Source organism: Xenopus laevis, chromosome 2S (assembly GCF_017654675.1).
Source record: "Xenopus laevis strain J_2021 chromosome 2S, Xenopus_laevis_v10.1, whole genome shotgun sequence".
Classification (NCBI taxonomy): Eukaryota; Metazoa; Chordata; class Amphibia; order Anura; family Pipidae; genus Xenopus; species Xenopus laevis.
This window is the reverse complement of record NC_054374.1, coordinates 69,726,390-69,749,551: the sequence shown is the minus strand read 5'-3', so window position 1 is coordinate 69,749,551 and position 23,162 is coordinate 69,726,390. Positions and strand designations below refer to the sequence as shown.

The 23,162-nt window shown below is 39.8% G+C and overlaps 1 protein-coding gene across 3 annotated transcripts; it reads right to left on the bottom strand.

Moving 5' to 3' along the window:
* Nucleotides 1–333: 333 nt before the first annotated feature.
* maneal.S (mannosidase, endo-alpha-like S homeolog) lies at nucleotides 334–22,224 on the bottom strand. Of its 3 annotated transcripts, none has more exons than XM_018249482.2 (5): nucleotides 21,694–22,224; nucleotides 6,432–7,001; nucleotides 3,942–4,051; nucleotides 2,511–2,587; nucleotides 334–1,597 (listed from the first exon to the last, which is right to left on the bottom strand). In XM_018249482.2, the coding sequence occupies exons 2-5, from the start codon at nucleotides 6,907–6,909 to the stop codon at nucleotides 961–963; spliced, it is 1,302 nt and encodes a 433-aa protein (XP_018104971.1). In that variant the 5' UTR covers nucleotides 6,910–7,001; nucleotides 21,694–22,224; the 3' UTR covers nucleotides 334–960. The 3 variants fall into 3 exon arrangements, with proteins under 3 accessions (XP_018104971.1, XP_018104972.1, XP_041439872.1); XM_018249483.2 differs by having other exon boundaries at nucleotides 22,063–22,224; XM_041583938.1 differs by lacking the exon at nucleotides 21,694–22,224 and adding an exon at nucleotides 19,521–19,541.
* Nucleotides 22,225–23,162: the final 938 nt, after the last annotated feature.

Below are 23,162 nucleotides of genomic sequence, written 5' to 3'. Positions count from 1 at the left end.
AGTACAACCTTCTGTTTTATTATTACAGAGAAAAAGGAAGTGATTTTTAATTAGAATTATTTGCTTAACATGGATTCTATGGGAGATGGACTCCCATACATCGTAGCTTTCAGGATAACTTTTTTCTGGATAAGAAATACAATACCTTTACTTTAAAATGTGCCAGCTAATCACATGACAAATGAACTGCAACACTTGCCATTTAAGTATTTGGCAATTGTGCCATAGCCAAAAGGAAACAATTGTGGTCTTAGTTACATTTGAAACAATTGTGCTAATATAGAACTGTAATATACAGTATATATATATATATATATAAATAGACCAGCCATATTATAGTTTCCAAAGTTTATTTTTGGATGTTACAAAAAAAAGAAAGGTGTCAAAGTTAACGTTTACAGCATAGAGACCATTTGTTTGTTTTGGAAACTCCATTAAGGAACATAAGTAATTTTGGAGATCAGCTCTGAGTATACCATAAAGATTTAAACCAAAAGGATTTCATGTAAAACAACTGCATGCGTTTTACTTTCTTTAAATCATTAAAAAGTTTTTATATGATTTAATTTGGAATCCCTTTGCAGACATATGTTCTGTTGTCCCTTGGTTAAGAGTTATAAAAGCTAGATTTTAAAGTGGTGTATGGTTAATAACATGAACGCCTTTGGATGCAATAAAATTCAGCCCAGATATTAAATTATCAGTTTGTAAAAACCGCCAGTAATTTCTTCCAGTTTGCCATGTGGAAAATAATTGCAGATGATATTACTCACTCACTTATAGCCTGTGTTAGCACTAGATGACGTACATCTTTGGTACACCTTATGCCAGGATCTCCTCTGATTAGTGGAGTCTTTATCAAATCATCTTTGAGTTATCTAGTTTCCAAAGAAAGAACCTCTTGTTAATGAACTGTTTTGTTTTCTTCTGTGGGAAAACCTGTAAAGCGTAAAGACCTATTTACATCAGCCATTGCTCTTTCTCCTTATTGAAATGTTCTGCCCACTTTCTTGTAAGAACCAAGTATAAATCAGGCTGGTGAGGTGTATAGTCTAGATAGAGACGAGTTGCAGTTTTTTTTGGCATTGCCTTCTCAATTTGGGTCCCTTCGTGCCACTCATTAAAGGAGGTTATAGACACTATCTCTGGTCGAACAGTGAGAGCTGCCTGAAGGGCAGTTTCAAAATATTTCCCATTGACTCTGTTCCTGGTGTTGTGGTTGTTCCATGGCCGAATGCTGGTATCTATGTAACCAGGTCCAACACTTGGTATAAACATGAGATTGTTTGTGTCACAGAAGCTCTTGATGGATTTCCAGTTCTGGTGGGAAGATCCATAAGAGAACCCATTTGAGGCAAAATATGTGTAAATTCCATCATATCCGGCTGTGAGTATGTCATGTTTGTGTCCTTCTTCCACCAAAAGACCAATGAAGACTGCATCATAAGGTGTGTTACGTATAGTGTGAGAACCAGTAGGTGTCAAAAGGTTGGCCCAAGACTCTGGTGGAGTCAAGTATGAGTCATAAATGTAAAAAAGTGGTAGGCTTTTACTGGTACTGGTTTTATATCTATAAAATGCAGGATGAGATCCAAAACTAGAAAAGAAAAAGAATATATTATCAACCTGCCATTGAGAATAAGTAAACTAACAAATTTGCCTAAAAGTATAGCAGTACATGGGCTTAAATAGAGGGAACCAAGCTAAGGATTCACCCTTTTTATGGCATTTGCAAGTGGCAATGCTAATGAACAAAACATTATTACCTGTTGCTAATCGTTTCCCATTCGCTTGGTGGATCTCCATCCAAAAACTGTTTTTGTATAAGGTATTTTTAAGACACTTTCAATATACATTCTTTAAACAATAGCAATGGTTTTAAAGTTATTTGTAAAAAGATATTTGCTATCTTTCTGGCTGTTTAGCAGAAGCCAAATGTTTAATAGACCTGGAGGAGAACTGAATTCTGCTACACTGCTTCAAAGGTTAGCTCTACGAAACAGAAAGGGATTTTAATGAATGTACATTGGAAAGTTGCTTCGAATTTTATTATGCAGACAAAACTTTTTGGGTGGAAGTTACCATTACATGGATGGCTGTGTGCCACCCAGCAGCAGTGCTTAGTATTCACAAATGTGCCAGCCAAGTGCACATGCTAGGCATCTCATTGTACTTTCCAATCAAGGGAATTTGGGATAGGAAGCACTGTATTGATCATGGTAGCAGCAAAACATTTGTGAAATTGTCCATATGCGTATATACTACAAGAACTACAAAAAAAAAAATCAGAATGCCTTAAAGGGACACTGACACAACCCTATGGAAATCCAGTATTACTAAAGAGCTGTGGCACAAAAATTTAGCTAGTCAAAAGTCCCCTAGAACAAACAGTTGACCACTAAATATTACCTGCTGTTTGGCTGCTATGAGTTATGACCATTTACTACCTCTTTTATTGTAGTTTTGATGATTCCTAAGAACTCAAACATGACATTAGAAACAGCACTTACTTGTCAATGATGTACTTAATATTATCATGCAGCATGCGATCATCTCGCCCTTTGTAGGGCTGTATGTGAAAAGCCACCTAAAACAGAGACAAACACAACAGGCCATTACAAAGTGTTTGTGTAACTGTCGGTTCTCAAATTTGTTTTGTACTTCTGAACCTGGTGAAAGCTCACTCATAGGGGGTTATTTATCAAGCTCCAGATACTCATACCCTTAAAAAAAATCAGAATTTTCAGGATTTATTAAAGTCTGATGGTATGAAAACTCCAAATATGAAAACCCGGCATCTCAAAGCTCTCAGGGTCCTGTATTAGTTAACGGGGTAGGTCCCAGTGTCTGCGCTGCTGTCAGTACTAATATGCAATGATTTCGGGGATTTTGGGCCAAAAAGTCCGAAAACCACGAAAAATTTGTGGTTTTTCGGAAAAGTCCGAATACTTCGGACTTTTCGGGCAAAGGTCCGAAGTTTGGCCAAACCTATTTTTTGGAATTATAAATAAGGTCCATTGGTGAATTCAAAATCGCTAGGATTTTTTCTTAGAAATACTGAGATAAATTCGGAGCTTTATAAATAACACCCATAAAGTGTATAGTGGATTCCAAGTGCAACGGCACTCATTGGGTCAATTCTGTATTTGCTGTACATCCATATGTGACATCAGTATTTCACTGTGACTAAAACAGCTGTATATACAAATTATTAGGTTAACTAAGCTAATTTATATAATGGCATGCTGTCCTGCATTCATGGACATCACCTTTTACTGCAAAATGGCATATTCTCAAGAGGTGTCTGTCATATGAAAAAAGGAGTTCATCCAGAAAAAAGGCAGTGCAAAACATGTTATAGTTCCACTGTATACTGTGCAAGGTAATGGCATTTATGCTTTTTTTTGACAGAGACACTCACAGGTACATCATAAAAAGTACTTATTTTTATGTCCTTTTCAGACCACAGGGACACAAAAGGGGTTTGGGGGGGGAGGTCTTGACCAGCAACCAAAATACTGCACAGCACCTTTCCTCCAGCACAGCAAACTGGCAGCTGTGAGAAGCAAGCTGGGGCATGAGACACCGTACATAGGCAATTTACCTTTACAACACTCCCTGCAGGAGTACATCGTATGTCATTTTTACAAGCATTTGATTCCACTTAAAGATAAACTATATGAAGCAATTGCTCTTTTGTATCAAGATGGAAGTATATTAACTTAATATTTAAATCCAGTATTTAGAGAAACATAATTCAATGTTCATTTTGGGATTCGGCTGACTCCTGGTACTTTTTGAAGCATTCAACCAAATCAAATTTAAACCCATTTGCAACTTTGGACAACTTAAGACAATTTTTATTTGTTTGAACCAATAAATTATTGATTTGATAGTAACAGGTAATGTAGCCTATTGTGTCATTTTTGTTTAAGCATTACCTTAATGTTTTGCTTAAGGGCAGCCTCCAAAATAAGGGGCACCAAGTCTTCCACAGCTTCTCCATTTTCATCAGCTGTGCCAGGAGGATACCAAGACAGAACAAGCACCCCTAAGAAAGGAACAAACCAGTTAATTGGTAAGCTACATATATGAAAGATATATGCACATGTAATTTAGGGGGATTTTAATGTAAATAATACTTCAACACCAGCATATGAATTCTGTTTTATTAGAGACTTACAGATTTATATTCCATCTGCACCCATTTCCCACCTTTAAGCTGGATAGTTATTATTCATTGAGTGTCACAAGATGAAAAGTGGAGGGGGTTGTAATTCTTTTAGTGTTTGACTGGGTTTTTATGGTAAGCACCTATTTTTTTCAGTAACCTGCACACTTGTCTGCGTAGCTTTTTGGAGGACTGGAGGTGTGGGTCACATGACTGTCCCACAGAAAAGGACCTGTTGTCAGGAGAAAGAGTAGTTTTGTAGTAATTTTGCGTGTGTGGGTCGCTGTTGCTAGAGGGTACATGTGTTCTGGGTGTCACTGTGCAGGGGGAGGGGCAAGTGGGGGCTTTTTGCTGTGGGGGGGTAGTTCTCCTTTAAAGAGGTATGCATAACTTAAATTTCACACTGCAGGGCAGCACAGAGATATGCTCCTATGGTACCCAGAAGAATGAATTTTTCATATTAGGCACAAAGAGAGCATTGTACTGCGATCATGGGACAATGCCTGCAAAAAACAGAGCATCAATGATCTAATATAAAACTAAAGGGGAATTTACAATCCTGGGCACAGTTATGGAGACCCGTGCCGCAATCACTGCTTTGTCCAGTTAACCAGCTGCAACTGCATTTTGTGTTCCCCCAGCATGAATTTCCACAGAGATTCAAAGTAGAATTCTATGTGGCGCTCAGCTTATTGTAAGATTGCAATAACAGAAAATGCTGGGTTAACCCTTTAGTATTATTGTACAATATCCGTGTCAGCAGTTTGTCTGTATACTTAGCAAAAATCGGCAAGAACATTTGGTCTTTTAATACATACCAGTAGGGATAAGTCTGTAGGTTTGGTTTCCGTAAGGCGATAAAATACTTTCACCCCAGTAGTGATATTTTTGTTTTTTGATTGTCCAAAATGGTAAAATGGCAGGGTATATTTTTTTATTATTAACACATTTCTTGACAGTTCATTCCTGCGGAACTTTTATTAAGATAATGCGATATGGAATCCATGTGCAATTAACAAATTCAAACCGATTAACAAAGCCCTATCCATAGCTGTATCCTGACAAAGGACCAATGTCTGGTGTATTGCTCTAAAGTAATTTAATAATACAGCTAATTTTCTGCTGTGTCCTGAAATATGATCTGGTTATTTTTGTAAGACACCGTCTATTATACTTACTGTAAATACTCTGCTTTACACTAATGCAGTTGTTTGAAACTGGATTTATATTGACAGGGCAGATAATAAAAGGTTAAATGTTCTTTCTTACAAAATGTGTCATTTTTCTAGCTGGTCAAATTGTTTTCAACATCCTGGAAAATTTCTGCAAAAATTACAAAATTGTAATGAAGCATTTCTCAAGCATTTGCTTATTGTCTCCTCTACAAATTGTTTTTCAACTTTGAGCAGCCAAAAACCATTTTTTCCTGTGGTCAAACATTAAAGTTTGCTCCAAATGCTATCAGTCTACTGAGGTTAAAAGTGTAGAATTGTATTCAACTGTAAAGCTAGCTAGACACTGCCAGGTCCACTCATTTGGCAAGGTCACTACATGAGCTTATCTGGGACAGATCTTGCCACCCAGAGGGCCCTAAAGGCCTGTCTTATGAGGACCACATCAACATGCCTATGCAATCCTTGTTAGGTGGAACAAATCAAACCTGTCCAGTTGATATCTGGTAGATTTGCAGCCCAATATTAGTCAGACAAGCCCATCATAGGTCAATAAGCTGCTGACTCATTTGGTAAGGTCTGTGTTGGCAGCATTTTCAGCCTTATCCCACATCTTTGTTTTTTGCATCTTTTACATAATGAAAAATAAAGGAACTCGTATTTTTTCACTAGTGATAAGAAAAACTATTTCCAAACGTTATTAAATCTGCACAAAAAACTATTTTGCAAATTTCCAGTATACATTAATTACACATTTTCAGTGGTTATAAACCTTAACTGCATTTTAACTTTTTAAATGTGTTTGTTCTTATTCCAACATATGGATTACATAACCATGAGTTCTAGGAACGCTGTCTCCTGGTGGTAATACTGAAAATGATTAAGGTGAATGAATAACTTAAAATAATATATGGCAGCTGTTTATGGGAGCCTAACAACTCTGCATTAGAAAAATGTGTTTTGTAAGTGTCTGCAAGGTCCCTTTCTTGTCCTTTAAAATACTAAAATACCCAAGATATTTGCACTAGCAAGCCAACATGCCTTTTCATAGGATTAAATTCACAAAATGGTGTCAGAAATTCACTCACCTATAGCCGCTGCTCTTAGCTGCCTCATATGTTCTTCCAAAACCTCAGGATCTTTGGAACTGTAGGGTCCTAGCTCTGGGTAGAAGCTAGAGCCAATGTCTTCTGGGGGGCTGTGCCTGCCCTTTGGGTAACTTGCAGATATCTTTGGGTCCCAATGAGGTACCATAACATGGTCCCAGTGAATGTAATTTCCATCAAACTTGGGGTTGCCATACCACATATAGTAGAAAATGTGGAGGTCATTATACACATTAGTTTGGTCTTGTGTGTATACAGTTCCTTGGGGGTGGGAGATAATGTCACTAGACACAGAACGCTTTTCAGGCTGTTCAGCAAAGGGCATAAGTTCCAGGCCAGGGGCCAAGTCAGAAAATCCATCAGAAGGCTTTAAAGTTCTCAAGCCCATCATGGTTCCAAAAATAAAAAGAGTAAAGAGAAATAGAGCAATGCATGCCTTTCTACGAAGCCTTGCCATCATAAATAATTCTTCTGTCGTAAATTCCTGTTGATTACTTTATTTAATTGAGCCCGATGTCTGTATTCACTATAACCAAGAGGCACCCCTGTGAACTGATATTAGCATTTGTTAATAAACTACATAATTTTCTCTCCATTTTTAATGCATTGGTTATGTAATCACAAACATAAACAATTAAAATAAGCTTATTTCCACTGTTAAGAGCTCTCTTGAGTTAACATGTTCTCATCTTCTACTGCATATAATCACTCCTGACTCAAGATTATATAGTTGATCCTTTCAGAACTAGAAAACACCTGCCTGGGTGAAAACCAGACAGGAGGCAAGCCTATATGGATAATCAAACTCATACTAAATATTTAGTGAACTTAAGAATGACTCCTTCTTAGACAGAGAATGCTAAAGCCAAGGTAGTTCAGGACATCTGGGGGAGAAGCATATTGCATAGTTAAGTTGTTTTGAAAAAAGACCAAAGTCCATAAAGTTCAACTTCTCCAAATGAAACCCACAGCCCATACACACAAACACACTGACACTGACCCGTCATGCACTTGTAAACTTGTAAACTGCACTTACCAATATCTGTGCTAATTGTAGATTTTAGTATCACAATAGCCTTGGATATTATGCTTGTCCAAGAAATCATCCAAGCCATTCTTAAAGGCATTAACTGAATCAGCCATCACAACATCACCCAGCAGTGCATTCCACAACCTCACTGTCCTGACTGTGAAGAACCCCCTACGCTGCTTCAAATGAAAGTTATTTTCCTCTAGGGGTGGCCTCTGGTGCAGTGATTCTCTTTATGGGTAAAAAGGTCCCCTGCTTTTTGTCTATAATCTCCTCTAATGTACTTGTAAAATGTAATCATGTCCCCTCGTAAGTGCCTTTTTTCCCAGAAGAAACAAACCCAACCTTGTATATGTATGTGTGATGGATGCATGTTGTCCATATACAGTTATATGTATGTATATATATATATATATATATATATATATATATATATATATATATATATATATATATATATGTATATATATATATATATATATGTATATATATATATATATATATATATATATATATATATATATATATATATATATATATGTTATATTTATCAGCATATTGTATATGTTATGTGTGTGCATGTATGTTTATACATTGTGAACATAGAGATGTATGTGGGTTGGTGTAGGTGTATATATTTGTAGTATTATCTGTGAATGTTTATGTGCTGCATATTGCTAGTAAACCCCACCACACCCAGTATTACACCTACTTTATATTCAAAACTAACTTTTTTAGTTTGACAAATGTCAGCTATACTTCCCTCCATTCAGACTCTAAGAAACAGTGACCATACCTCCCAACTGTCCCATTTTTAGAGGGACAGTCCCTCTTTTGACAGCTCAACCCACAGTTCCTCGTTTGTCCTGGAAAGTCTCATTTTTCTCTGCACTGAACAGCCAGAAAAAGAAACAATGTTTCTAACTTAATTGGCTTTTGGCAGAGAGCCCAGAACAGCCAGAGCAGCAGATAAGATACTTTTGTAACAATTTCGAGATAAGCAAATAAGTAATTGTAACAATATAAGATAACAGGTCCCTTGGGGAAAGTTAGACTTACAGCTTAAAGGGCAATTCACCTTCATTAGCAACACTGTAATAACTGGGGGAAAAAACACAGAAATATGTTCAAACTTTCATAACCTGACAAGTTTTGTAAAATGAACATGGTAATTAGAGGGCGTGGCAACAAAATTAGGCGTGGTCAAAAATGTAGCCGTGCTAAGCCCTGCAACTTTTTTGTCCCTCTTTTTATTTACAAAATGTTGGGAGGTATGCAGTGACCGCCACTATTCTAATAAACAGTGTCCCCAGCATTTCAAGGTAGAGTGGCCCAAGCATTCATAGTCACAATGCCCCCCACCATTTTAATGCATAGTGTCCCCAGCATTTCAAGACAGAGGGACACCAGCATTTCAAGAAGCACTCATAGTCACAGTGGCCTCAACATACTAAAATATTGACCCCAGCATTTTAAAACACAGTTAACTCAGCAATATATGACACAGTGGTCTTAGAATTCCAAGACACGCTGACCCCGATATTCTATGACAGTGTCCTAAGTAGGGATGTCGCGGACTGTTCGCCGGCGAACTTGTTCGCGCGAACATCGACTGTTCGCGCTTGCCGAATGTTCGCGAACGTCGCGCGATGTTCGCCATTTTGGGTTCGCCTTAGCTGGTACTTTTTTTTGACCTCTCACCCCAGACCAGCAGATACATGGCAGCCAATCAGGAAGCTCTCCCTCCTGGACCACCCCCACACCCCCTGGACCACTCCCCTTCCATATATAAACTGAAGCCCTGCAGCGTTTTTTCATTCTGCCTGTGTTTGCTTGGAAGAGCTAGTGTAGGGAGAGAGCTGTTAGTGATTTGAGGGACAGTTGATAGTAAGTTTGCTGGCTAGTAATCTACTTGATACTGCTCTGTATTGGAGGGACAGAACTCTGCAGGGATTTGAGGGACATTTTAGGTTAGGTAGCTTTGCTGGCTAGTAATCTACCTTCTACTGCAGTGCTCTGTATGTAGCTGCTGTGGGCACTGCTGCTGATCTCATCTGCTGACTGCTGTAATAACCCAATAGTCCTTGTAAGGACTGCTTTTATTTTCTTTTTTGTTTTTTTACTTTGCTAGTTGCTACTATAAGAGCCCAGTGCTATTAGTCTAGCTGTGTTGGGGAGTGGGACTGGTGTGCTACTGTGCTGCTCCTAGTAGTTCAGCAGCACCAACCCGAGTAATTTTTTTTTTTTAATATACATATATATTTTTTTTATTTTACTTATCTTACTGTTCTTTAACGTGTCCAGTGCTGTTTGCTGTTCTTCATAGTAGTGCACCAATAGTAGTGCACTTGCAGGCATTATTTGCCCAGTGTGTTCTTCAAACAACTGCCATCTAGCTGTGTGAGCTTTTTCACATTCTGTCTAAATATCAATAATAATACCGTCTCCAGAAACACCACCTGAGTGACGTTTTTCAAGCAGCAATAATATATTCCGTATCCACTGCTGTAGTAGTGTATACGTTGACCTTGCAGGCATTGTTTCAATTTGTTTGCCCAGTGTGTTCTTCATTTTCAAACAACGGCCATCTAGCTGTGTGAGCTTTTTCACATTCTGTCTAAATATCAATAATAATACCGTCTCCAGAAACACCACCTGAGTGACGTTTTTCAAGCAGCAATAATATATTCCGTATCCACTGCTGTAGTAGTGTATACGTTGACCTTGTAGGCATTGTTTGCCCAGTGTGTTCTTCATTTTCAAACAACGGCCATCTAGCTGTGTGAGCTTTTTCACATTCTGTCTAAATATCAATAATAATACCATCTCCAGAAACACCACCTGAGTGACGTTTTTCAAGCAGCAATAATATATTCCGTATCCACTGCTGTAGTAGTGTATACGTTGACCTTGCAGGCATTGTTTCAATTTGTTTGCCCAGTGTGTTCTTCATTTTCAAACAACGGCCATCTAGCTGTGTGAGCTTTTTCACATTCTGTCTAAATATCAATAATAATACCGTCTCCAGAAACACCACCTGAGTTGTTGTTGTTGTTTTAAAAATAATGCCAGGCAAAGGCAGGCCGCCACGCAGAGGCACTAGGGGCCGTGCTATGCTATGCTATCCTGTGGCCCTAGGAAATTGCCCAGTTTTAAAAAGGCAATGACCCTGAACTCCCAAAATGCTGAAGAGGTAGTTGACTGGCTTACACAGCACACCCCATCCTCTACCGTTTCTAACTTTACCACAACATCCTCATCCTCCACTGCTATGGGCACCCCACGTAACACTTCCTCCACCACCGGCGCCCCTTCTTCACTGGAGTCAGAGGAGTTATTTTCACATGAGTTTCTTGAACTGAGTGATGCGCAACCATTATTGGCAGAAGAAGATGAAGGAGATGAGGACGTTACACCAGATTTAATTCTGGCAGAGAACACAACAGAGATGGACATAATGAGTGATGAGGAGGTCCCCGCTGCTGCTTCCTTCTGTGAGCTGTTAGAAGAAATTGATGCATCTGAGGAGAATGATGATGAGGAGATTGATGTTTTGTGGGTGCCCAGTAGAAGAGAGCAAGAGGAGGATAGTTCAGATGGAGAGACGGAGAGTCAGAGAGGCAGGAGGAGAATAAGACTTAGAAGAAGCAGGGAGGACAGCTCGCAGGGAACAGTAGGGCAACAACATGTATCGGCACCTGTGGTCAGCCGGCCAACGCACCCGCCATTGCCGCCAACGCCGCCAACTTCTACTGTTACCGCCAGATTGCCAGCTTCAAAAAGGTCAGCAGTGTGGGATTTTTTTAATGTGTGTGCCTCTGACAAAAGCGTTGTAATTTGCAATGAGTGCAGTCAGAAACTGAGTCTTGGGAAGCCCAACAGCCACATAGGTACAACTTCTATGCGAAGGCACATGAACGGCAAGCACAAAGCACTTTGGGAGCAACACCTCAAAGGCAACAGACAAACTAAAAGCCACCCTCCTTCTGGTCCAGCATCTTACTGCTCTACCTCTGCTGTCCTTGACCCGTCTGAACCACCCTCCACTCCGCCTTCCACCTTGACCACCAGTTCCCATTCCCAGTCATCTGCCACCAGCCAAGTTTCTGTGAGGGCCATGTTTGAGCGTAAGAAGCCAATGTCTGCGAGTCACCCCCTTGCCCGGCGTCTGACAGCTGGCTTGTCTGCACTCTTAGCCCGCCAGCTTTTACCATACCAGCTGGTGGACTCTGAGGCCTTCCGCAAATTTGTAGCAATTGGGACACCGCAGTGGAAGGTACCCAGCCGCAATTTTTTTTCAAAAAAGGGAATACCACACCTGTACCACCATGTGCAGAGCCAAGTCACCGCATCTCTGTCACTTAGTGTTGGGCCAAAGGTCCATATGACTACTGACGCATGGTCCTCCAAGCATGGTCAGGGCAGGTATGTCACCTACACTGCCCACTGGGTGAACTTGGTAATGGCTGGGAAGCAGGGAATGTGTGGCTCAACAACAACAGTGGAGTTGGTGTCACCGCCACGGATTGCACGCGGTTCTGCCACCACCTCTACTCCTCCTTCGCTCTCTACCTCGTCTTCTTCCTCTTCTTCCTCCTCTGCTGCTGGGTCCTCCTCCTCCACACCTGTGCACCCCCAGCTCCCCCTAGGCTATTCGACGTGCCAGGTACGCCGTTGTCATGCTGTCTTGGGGATGACGTGCCTGGAAAGCAGAAACCATACCGGATCTGTTCTCCTGTCATCTCTGCAGTCACAGGCCGATCGGTGGCTGACCCCACACCAACTGAAGATCGGAAAAGTGGTGTGTGACAACGGAAGCAATCTGTTGGCAGCACTGAGACTGGGCAATTTAACACATGTGCCCTGCATGGCACATGTTCTGAATTTAATAGTCCAACGTTTTGTCTCGAAGTACCCAGGATTCCAGGACGTTCTCAGGCAGTCCAGGAAGGTGTCGGCCCATTTCAGACGTTCCTACACAGCCATGGCACGCCTTGCTGACATTCAGCAGCGGTACAACATGCTAGTCAGGCGTTTAATTTGCGACAGCCAGACTCGCTGGAATTCAACGCTCCTCATGTTGGAACGTCTGCTGCAACAACAAAGAGCCGTCAATGAATACCTGTTGAACTGGGTGGTAGGACTGGATCTGCAGAGCTGGGGATTTTTTTCCCACGTTACTGGGTGCTTATGCGCGATGCCTGCAGGCTCATGCGCCCTTTTGAAGAGGTTACAAACATGGTCAGTCGCACCGAAGGCACCATCAGCGACCTAATACCCTTTGCTTTCTTCCTGGAGCGTGCAGTGCGACGAGTGACAGATGAGGCTGTAGACCAGCGTGACGAGGAGCAGGAAGCGCACGATTTCTGGTCGGAATCACCAGAACGAGCCCAGGCACCTGCTGCAACGCAGGGAGAGGTGTCAGAAGTGGAGTCAGAGGAGGAAGGTGGCTTTGTGGAGGAGGAGGACCAACAGGAGCAGGCTTCCCAGGGGGCTTGTGGTGACCTTTTGGGGACTCCTGGTCTTGTACGTGGCTGGGGGGAGGAGACCGTGGATGATGTAGTCCTTGATAACGAGGAAGCGGAGATGGATACCTCTGCATCTTGTGAGAATGGGGTCTTTCATGCTGTCATGCCTGTTGAAGGACCCCCGTATCAAGAGGCTTAAGGAGAAGGACCTGTACTGGGTCGCAACGCTACTAGACCCTCGGTACAAGCATAAAGTGGCAGAAATGTTACCAATGTACCACAAGTCCGAAAGGATGCTGCATTTACAAACCAGCCTGCAAAACATGTTGTACAATGCTTTTAAGGGTGATGTCACTTCAGGAACTCATCAACATTCCAGGGGCAGAGGTGCCAGTAATCCTGCAACGAGCGCACCTGCAAGGACAAAGCACTTTGGCCACTCTGTAACGTCAGACATGCAAATGTTTTTCAGTCCAAGGCAGCGCCAGAACCCATCGGGATCCACCCTCAAAGAACGCCTCGACCGGCAGGTAGCGGACTACCTGGCATTAACTGCAGATATCGACACTCTGAGGAGCGATGAACCCCTGGACTACTGGGTGCGCAGGCTTGATCTGTGGCCAGAGCTGTCACAATTTGCCATGAACCTCTTGTCTTGCCCCGCCTCAAGTGTCCTCTCAGAAAGAACCTTCAGTGCAGCAGGAGGGATTGTAACTGAGAAGAGAACTCGCATAGGTCACAAAAGTGTGGATTACCTGACCTTTATTAAAATGAACGAGGCGTGGATCTCGGAGGGTTACTGCACGCCGGGAGACTTGTTCTGACTCCCCATGCAGCTGTCCTTCTCTGCACGCCTCATGACTCCACACACAGCTGTCCTTTAGCGTCCTCCTCCCTCCGCCACAAACTAGGGTGCAAACCCTACTGGTTTCATTTGAATCCAGGTAAATCCTGAGTTTTTCTGGCCTCTGTGCTTCAGTGGCTGCGACAAAAAAATTTTCTATTGTTAGCATTTATATGGCATATTTTTTCTGGCCTCTGTGCTTCAGTGGCTGCGACAAAAAAAACATAATTTTTCAGGAAAGTACACATGCCTAATTTTTCAGGGTTCTGCAACAGTGGCAAAATCGCATCTTTTATGGTCACCGCAGGTGATCAATAAAGTAGACCAAAACTGGGCCCACACTGCAGAATCAGTGTTTTTTGGTTCACTTCACTGTACATTGAATTACCTCTGCCTGACCGTGCACGTGCGCACAAGCACGGTGACTGCTAAACACACCACTACAGAAATATTGCCACCAACAGGACGAACATCCTGGAGGTGACAAGCAACTAGTAATTAACAACTATTATTTGCTCACTTGACGGTATCATTGATGAAAGCTCTTTGCGTTTTTTTGCGTTGCAGTAAGCGCCACGTTTCGTCTTTGCGTGTGAACAGGCTGTAACCTTTACACGACTTGATTGGCATGTAGACGCCGGACGTTTTAAAGCAGTTTATTACACAGGTTTAGAAATGTAGTGTGATTTCTGCCCTTTACAGCACAAAACGCAGCGCTGTGTCAACAATGGATTTTTCAGATACATTTTTGCCCTTGATCCCCCTCTGGCATGCCACTGTCCAGGTCGTTGCACCCTTTAAACAACTTTAAAATCATTTTTCTGGCCAGAAATGTCTTTTCTAGCTTTTAAAATTCGCCTTCCCATTGAAGTCTATGGGGTTCGCGACGTTCGCTACATCCCTAGTCCTAAGCTTTTTATGTCACTGCAATATATGAAACAGCAATGAAATCCATTGTTCAAGTAGTAAATATCTACTGTTAAAGTAGGGCAGAAAAGATGGACAACGTGTACTTTTGTGATACTAGTTTTTAGAAACCCCTGTTTTAATATGAATCCACAGTCACCATCATGCTAACAATAAATGGATAATGCATATAACCATACACATAATAAATAAATAGGGAGGAATGCTAGTTGGCAGAAATCTAGCTCATCCCATTAAGAAGACACCCATCTATTTGTGCATAATCATCATTTCTCAGGATTTACATAATACACTGGTAGACACTGTATAAAAGCATATACTGGAGCATATAAATGATTTAACCTACTTTTAGCAGTCTTCTTTATGACTTTTATGAGTTTTTCCACCACTGTTCTCATGCAGACATTCTCCTGTCTAATGACCAGGACAGAGTTCTACAGAGCAACAAGCTCCTTTCTACTACTTCATTCTGTATTTCTACAACCAGTTTATTATACAGTGAGTTTGACGGGAGCTTGTTAAGTGAAAGCACACTCTAAAAGACACCCAATCTTTATAACTCCTTGTTCAAACAGATCGTCTGCTTAAAGGTTTATATTTCAGCTGTAAGGCTACATTTCCACTAACGATATTCAATTTCACTGAATTTTTCAAAAAGGTACAGCATGGCCTTTCTTCTCAATGAAAGATAAAAGTCATTTTAACCGAGTACTACCTAAATATGAAAATACACAGCCTGCTTGCAATGGTTATTCTGTATGCAAAAAAGAAAAAAAAAAGAGCCAGCATTGCAAGGTAAAATTGATTTTTTTTATTCTGCTTGCAGCATATCTTTACCGGGGGAACTTTATTAAGAGGATTGGTTATACACAAATATTTACCCCTCCTTTGTCAATTTCAAATGTGATACTAGTGTGAACATATAGCTCTAAAGGCAGATGAATTAATTCCAGGGTTCCCTATACTTGCTCCTGCTGCAATATTAAAACTTTTGACAGCACATTTTAAGGAGGTTGGGAGGCGGCCAAATCCTGAATCTTTCATGAAGGATTTGACAACTGAATCCAAACCCTAATTTGCATATATAAACTAGGGCAAGGAAGTGCAAAAAAAAATCCACGTAGCATGCAGAATGTGCAGTTTCCTTGTCATGTGATTTTAAGGGTTCAGCATTGGTTTAGTCAGGCAATTGGATTCATCTAAATCCTAATGAAAAAGTTTGGGATTCGGATGAATCCTAAACTAAATCCAGGATTCAGTTCTTCCTATTTGAAATGTTCAATGATCCTGTCTGCGTATTCTATAGGAATATGAAGTCTTTTTTTTTTATTAAATTTCTAAGCACGACTACAAGACTAGGATTATTTCCATGGTAACTGAATTATTTTTATCAAAAGTATGTCCGGCATAGACACTCTGAATCTAATTTTACCTTGCTCTGGTTCTAATAATGTATATTGTTTTATAATGTTTTACTTACATTTCTGGAACTGTCAAAAGTACAGCAATCCATATAACAATAGTGGACATTTAATAAATATATTTCACAAAGAGTCATTATTATTATTTGTTTCATAATACCAGATTTTTTATTTCTCAACCTAATTGTCATGCTGTGTGTCACTGACAGATTCACCTGCTTTAACTGGCTGATTCCAGTAGGAACATACTGCAATGTAATATTAACAAACTTGTTTGCAGTGGTAAAACAAATACAGGATCCGTTATCCGGAAACCCGTTATGCAAACAGCTCCGAATTACAGAGAGAGGCCATCTCATAGACTCCATTTAATCCAGATAATACACATTTTTAAAAATGATTTCCTTTTTCTCTTTAATAATAAAACAGTTCTGTGTACTTGATCCAAACTAAGTTATAATTAATCCTTATTGGAAGCAAAACCAGCCTATCAGCCTATGCATGATATGTATGGCTTCTTCAAAGGATATAATTTGTACACATTTGTAACATTATTTGCAAACTTGAGTGACTACATGCCTATCATGTCTTGTGCGCACTAGTATTGCATTCCGCATCACATTAATGGAGCACGTTGTGTAACATCTGTTACATTAGAGCTGATCAATGAATTACTTGCTAGGCCAGCAAACGTGTTTTTTGCTTCTAAGCAACATTTCTGCATCACTCACAGTAAGCTATCATTTTACTTTGTACCACAAGTGTTAATGCAATAGTGGACATATCACATTGTCTTCCTAAGACAAGCATAGTAACTTCTAATAAATGTTTTATTGCAAAAAAAACAGTACTATATATGATAAATGATACTATTGTTGGAGGAAGGAGTGCTTATCTGGATTGAATAACAGATCGCCAAGCCAAAACACTTAGTAGTAGATGCAGTGTCTCTCTTTCATCAGTCAGTGCCCAACTGGGCTCCTAGCAGCTGCAGATCGTGTTTCCTCTGTTGTTATGTTCAGGGATACAAGGTGAAGCTTACTAATGTGTATTGGATCCTTGTACTTTACAACTGCAACTGTTCAGGAGTTAATACAATAGTATTCCATATTTAACTGGCACCAAAAAACGTTTAATTACCTTCAATAATGTTTTGCATGGTATGTGTGATAAAGAAGATTAAAAAATATATTTCCAGAGCTTATCCTTTTTTACATCAGTTCCAAGATATAGGTCACTGACCTTGGCACATTTAACAATATGAACAGTTACAGACACATCATAGGGCTATGCAGGCCTGCCTGTCATTTTACCCATAGCTACTTACACAGAACCTGCAGGACTTTTGTTCCACACATTCCCTTTCCACTCTTTTCCCCAATCAAAGCATCTTTTGCTGCCATATGTAGGATCCAATCTACCGCAACCATGTCCAGTAATGGTCAGACATGAATTCTTCACAGTAGAGGAACTTCTATGGGATACTTAAAGGGATACTGTCATTGTAAAACATGTTTTATTCAAAACACATCAGTTAATGCTACAGCAGAATTCTGCACTGAAATCCATTTTTTAAACTGATTTTTTTATATTCAATTATGAAATCTGATATGGGGCTAGACATATTGTCAGGTTTCCCAGCTGCCCCCAGTCATGTGACTTGTGCTCTGATAATCTTCAGTCACTCTTTACTGCTGTACTGCAAGTTGGAGTGATATCACCCCTCCCTTGCCCCCCCAAGCAGCCTAACAAAAGAACAATGGGAAGGTAACCAGATAGCAGCTCCCTAACACAAGATAACAGCTCCCTGGTAGATCTAAGAACAACACTCAATAGAAAAATCCAGGTCCCACTGAGACTGATTCAGTTACATTGAGTAGGAGAAATAACAGCCTGCCAGAAAGTAATTCCATCCATCCTCCAACAAGTGCAGGCACAAGTCACATGACTGGAGCAGCTTGGAAACTGACAATATGTCTAGCCACATGTCAGATTACAAAATTGAGTATAAAAAAATCTGTTTGCTCTTTTGAGAATTAGATTTCAATGCAGAAGTCTGCTGGAGCAGCACTATTAACTGATGCGTTTTGAAAAAAAACATGTTTTCCCATCACAGTATCCCTTTAAATCAAAGTATATACATATATAGTCTTTATAGATTTGCTCCATCTTCCTATGCATGAAACAACAGACAAATTAGACCCTGACGCTGCTGTGGGTCCAGAAGTTTGAGATAAGCAATTTAAATATATTTGCAGATAAATCATCAGCCAAGTAATTTCTCATTAGGCTACTACAACTTTCCATGCATAGCATCAACATTATTATCTTTACAATGGACTTCCACCACAAAATCTACAGTCAATGCAGTACATAGTGTCTCCAGTGCAATGTTGTTAATTCACAAGTCCTCTCTAGTTTCATGTTCAGAAATCTGTCATGATACACAAAACAACCATTGTTTTCAGTGTATGTAACATGATCAGCAATCTATAAGCGAGCTTTCCACTCAGCGAAAAAAAAAGAAAAACTGCTTAACAAAACTGTTTAAAGGAAACAAAGAAAATCAATATAAAGGCCTCTTTCATCATTATGTATAGTAAAGGCTATGGCAGACTAGGGTTGTGGTGAGCAGAAACAAAGTGCATTCTGTGTAATTTTTTCACAGAAATTGTATTTTGAGGGATAATTTGCACACACAGGTGCTAAACTGTAACAGTTCAGTTACCCATAGCAACCAATGAGATACTTGCTTTTATTTTCTTACTTTTAGTGGACTTTTCAAATCGAATTGCTGATTAAATAATCAGCTATATTATTTTGCACATTAACCTTTTCGCATATTAACACAAAATAACATTAAAGTAAATTCTGGGCATATGTGGATAGAGGCCCTTTAGTGGATATTGCTGACATAAAAAAGGCTGCTTTACTAACATGGGGTATAAAATCAGACTTTTTATGTCCATGCTAGCAATGTCTACTAATAACTTCATCTATAATTATTATAAAACAGCTATTAAGTGTATGAGTCTTTAGACATAATGAACTGGGTCATGGATGATGATACTTGCTTGTGCCTTCATTGTTTTTGCGTGAAACCTGCCTAACTGCTAATTGATTCAGAGGAAAGCAAAAAAAAATCAAAAATTTACAGCCTCTTCAATTTGCCTCAGGGAGGTGGGCAGGAACAAACTTCTTCCTGACTACCAAGAGAACATTTAGACCAGTTCCTGGATAAACGTTGTACAACAGTTTTTTTCAGTAGCTTGGTATTTTCTCAATTTCTGAAAATCCATCTGATTGTTTTTTAAAGATATCTAATTTATCTCCTAGTACAATAGCCTCGATGAGAGACTTCCACAATTTCACAGTCCTCACCTTTCGGCATGATGAGATAGAACCTTCTTTTTTATAATCCACTTTTGATGGAAGAATCTACTGATGAATAAAGTGTTAGTTTATTTATACATAGCTATCATATCTTCTTCTCCAGCATAAACAACCCCAACTTGGCCAAGGTCTTCCTTGGGCCTTACTGGTACTTTGTAAAGAAGGAATATGATCCTTTCCTCCTATGAATCTATGGCCTTTTAAAACAGGACAGCGCTTGCTGGCCCTACTTGCTGCTGTGTGACCTTGCTTGCTTCATAAATGTTTATGTAACCCACTATGTATCTATTAAGGAGCCAATGTATTATGTTAATTTCTGATAAAATCTGTTTAGCAATAAAGTTACAGTTCATGTGCCCAAGTTATTGTGGAAGATTGTAAAGTGTATGTGTCAGCTTGGAGATCTCTTCCTTCATTACTACAGCAAAGACTCCAATTCTTTACCCTGCAAGCAGCAGGAAGCTGCCAAAATAGCTTTATATAATACTACAGTAATGCTGAACTGCTTGTGATATAGCATAACTTACTTAACTACATTTAGATTCTACTGAAAAACAGCATTGCACATCAAACATGGGGGCTTCAAATATGAGAAGTGCTTTAGGACAGCCCCACACACATTGCTATCAAATTGTTGCAGTCTCAGCAAAAGCCCTTCACCTGAGCTCTCAACTAACTGCTCTGCTGTCTCAGTGCAACCCTTACCTCTCCAGTAGCATTGGAGAAAAAAATGCAAGCCTTCCTATACTTTTACATTCTTCCCTATTGATAACATAAAACATCATTTTCATTGTCATAGGTAAAAGTTTATGGATTATGCCCTCAATAATGGTAGCAGTCACTTGACAATATATTTAAAGGAAACATTACGATTTTGCGTGCCTGTGGGAATGCTATATATTTTGTGCCAATGTGCCTACAGGAATACTTGGATTATAAAATAATGTAAGGGCAATGGCACGCATGGCATTTTGACCATCTTCCTCTCTCTCTCTCTCTCTCTCTCTCTCTTCTTTTTCTTAATAAGTGTTTTCCTTCTGGTGGTGACAGGCTGGAAAAAGTACCAACAAATATTGGTCTGTCTCAGTCTGCATCTGCCATAGGCAATATTTTTCCAATTCCTATGAATGGGAAGCAGAATTATATGGCAAATTATTGCTAGGGTTATTCCTTCAAGAACACCACAGGGGTCTAAACACTACATGTGCCATAGGCCAAATTGTAGATATACTGTGGATTATTGTTGATGTGCAAAGCTGCAGGCAGGATTACTGGAGATCATGTGCCTGCAGGGAAAATGCAAAGATACTGGAGGACAACACTGAAATAACTGCAAGGATACTGAGAACTATTGATTTATATATCAATATAATCTATAACTTCCAACATTGTTGACTGTGGTATGTTATTCAATTTGAATACTGGATACAAAAAAGAAAGATTCGGCTGAATCCGAATCCTGCTGAAAAAGGTTGAATCCTGGCCGAATCCCGAACTGAATCCTGGATTCGGTGCGTCCCTAAAATAAGCCATATAATCAACTGTTTAAATCATACATAGCTGTTTAAATAGATAATAATGTGTCATAAAACATTTAACTGGATATAATAACATGTATCATAAAACAAGACAAATGATGTTTGTGGTATCATAATAATTGGTGGTTTTGGCTGTACTCAGTGTGTGTTTTTGACTGTGTGTGTTAACTACCAGGGTCAATACTACCAGCATGAATATAACTTCTGCCTCCCAAGATTAGTATACCCCATTGCTTGAAAGGACAGATTGCACATACCAAGCATACCAAAAGGCCTGTGTGTGTATATTAAACTTGCACAGAGGCATGCTTAGAAAGGTTGTTCAATCCCATTGTAATACATTACAACAAATACAGTATAGAAAACATCACATGGAAACAGTTTTTTTTTTTTCTATGTGCAATAGTTAAACATCTCAGGGTGGGAAGTTCACTTTTCAAGAGATTTTTGCATTTCACCATGGTACAACCATGCTTATATTAGTGAATACAGGTTTGATGGATATGAAATACATAATAATTACGAGAAAGAAGTTGCCTAATCCACATTATATAAATATTGAACTCCAAAAGAGCTAGATAGATAGTTAAATAGTAGTACTTGGGTAAATGATCTATATTTACCTTACAAGTCTTTTTTGTTGTCACCCATGAAGTTGTCGGGGGTCTTCATCGTGTCCTTTTCAGACAATCCATTTACATAGCATAAAGGCTATACACCACATTCACAGCAGAGTGGCTGGCTGCATGTATGCCTCCATTGCTATTTCCTGCTTTGCGTCACAGAGTAATCTGCTTCACTGCTACTAATAATCTTATGATGGAGAATTGTGGCAACTAATGTTTTGTTAGCTGCATCTATATCTAAATAAAAATGTAAAATTCCAGCTAGCTGTCTATGCAAGGACCATCTGCCCCTCAATCTCAGTGTTGAGGATGATGCTGCATCCTGTGGCAGTAGGTGGGGCTGTAAGGAACACTCTGTATACTTACTACACGTAGAGCTGGGGCACAATCACTGCCCATAAAAGATCAAACTAAATTAATGTCTTCGATTATCTGTTGCAGGCCCTGTCGAACCCCATAGCAGTTCTACAAAGATCCTACTCTCCATCCAGCACAATGCATGCACAAAAGAGATGTTGGGGCTGAAACCATTATTACAGGATGGGGTGCATCAACAGGTGCATACTTAAATAAAGCTGTTTACTGTATTCACGGGGATATGACAGCTATATATTAATAAAAACTTGGAATGTGCTTTTTATAAACATCAAAATTGTGAATGCTTACTGAATAAAGGGAAGCAGACAAAGCACGAATGCTGTGTGTCCACCCCTTTCTCATGCTTAATGGAACGTCCCAAGCAGAAGCAGACTGCAGTGTGAACAGAAGGCAAATTTGCATCACAGCTGATTAACTGCTTCATTGCCACTCTGGGTGAAAAGTGTCCCTGGTCTGTTCGAATAAAATGTTATTTTTATTATATGTGCAATGGAATAATATTTATAATACAGAACTAATATGATCATTTGCCAAGCGTTGGTTACCAGACACTTATAAAACAGAGATGGCAGGGCTCTTATAGTGCACTTTGTTGTTCTTAATATATGGCTCTTTAATCTGTCAGCAGTCAGATAAGAAACAAACCCGATAATATGATGCATGTGCTCAAAAGACATATACACCGAAACTTGTGTATAAAAGTGGTGTAGGTATGCTGCATAACAGCATGTTAAAATGGTATAAGCAATATGTTAATGGTAACAATGGGCTAATCAACCCCCCAAACTGCATGTGTCTACTACAAAGACTATACCTTAATTCAAACTACCAGCATGCAAAACAAAAGAACTCCACCCCAGGGTGGGCTTCCAGAAGAATAATCCATTCACATTGGCTGGTGTTTTGGAATAAAGTAAATGGACTATTAGTAAGTGGTTAGAGCGCAGCTCTTCATGTGGTTTGGGGAAATGCAATTTCCTCTCTGTTATGTGTATTTATTTAAAAGGAAGGCCAGGGTTGTTCCTCAGATCGCATAAAGCAAGGGAACAGATCAACACAGTCAATGATAGCCAGGACTATGTTGTGTT

Coding starts and splice junctions, on each gene's coding strand:
- maneal.S (XM_018249482.2), bottom strand. CDS start 6,909: ATGATGGCAAGGCTTCGTAGAAAGGCATGCATTGCTCTATTTCTCTTT. Junction 4,052..6,431: donor GCTAAGAGCAGCGGCTATAG/GTGAGTGAATTT, acceptor TTCCTTTCTTAG/GGGTGCTTGTTCTGTCTTGG. Junction 2,588..3,941: donor CCCTTAAGCAAAACATTAAG/GTAATGCTTAAA, acceptor TCTCTGTTTTAG/GTGGCTTTTCACATACAGCC.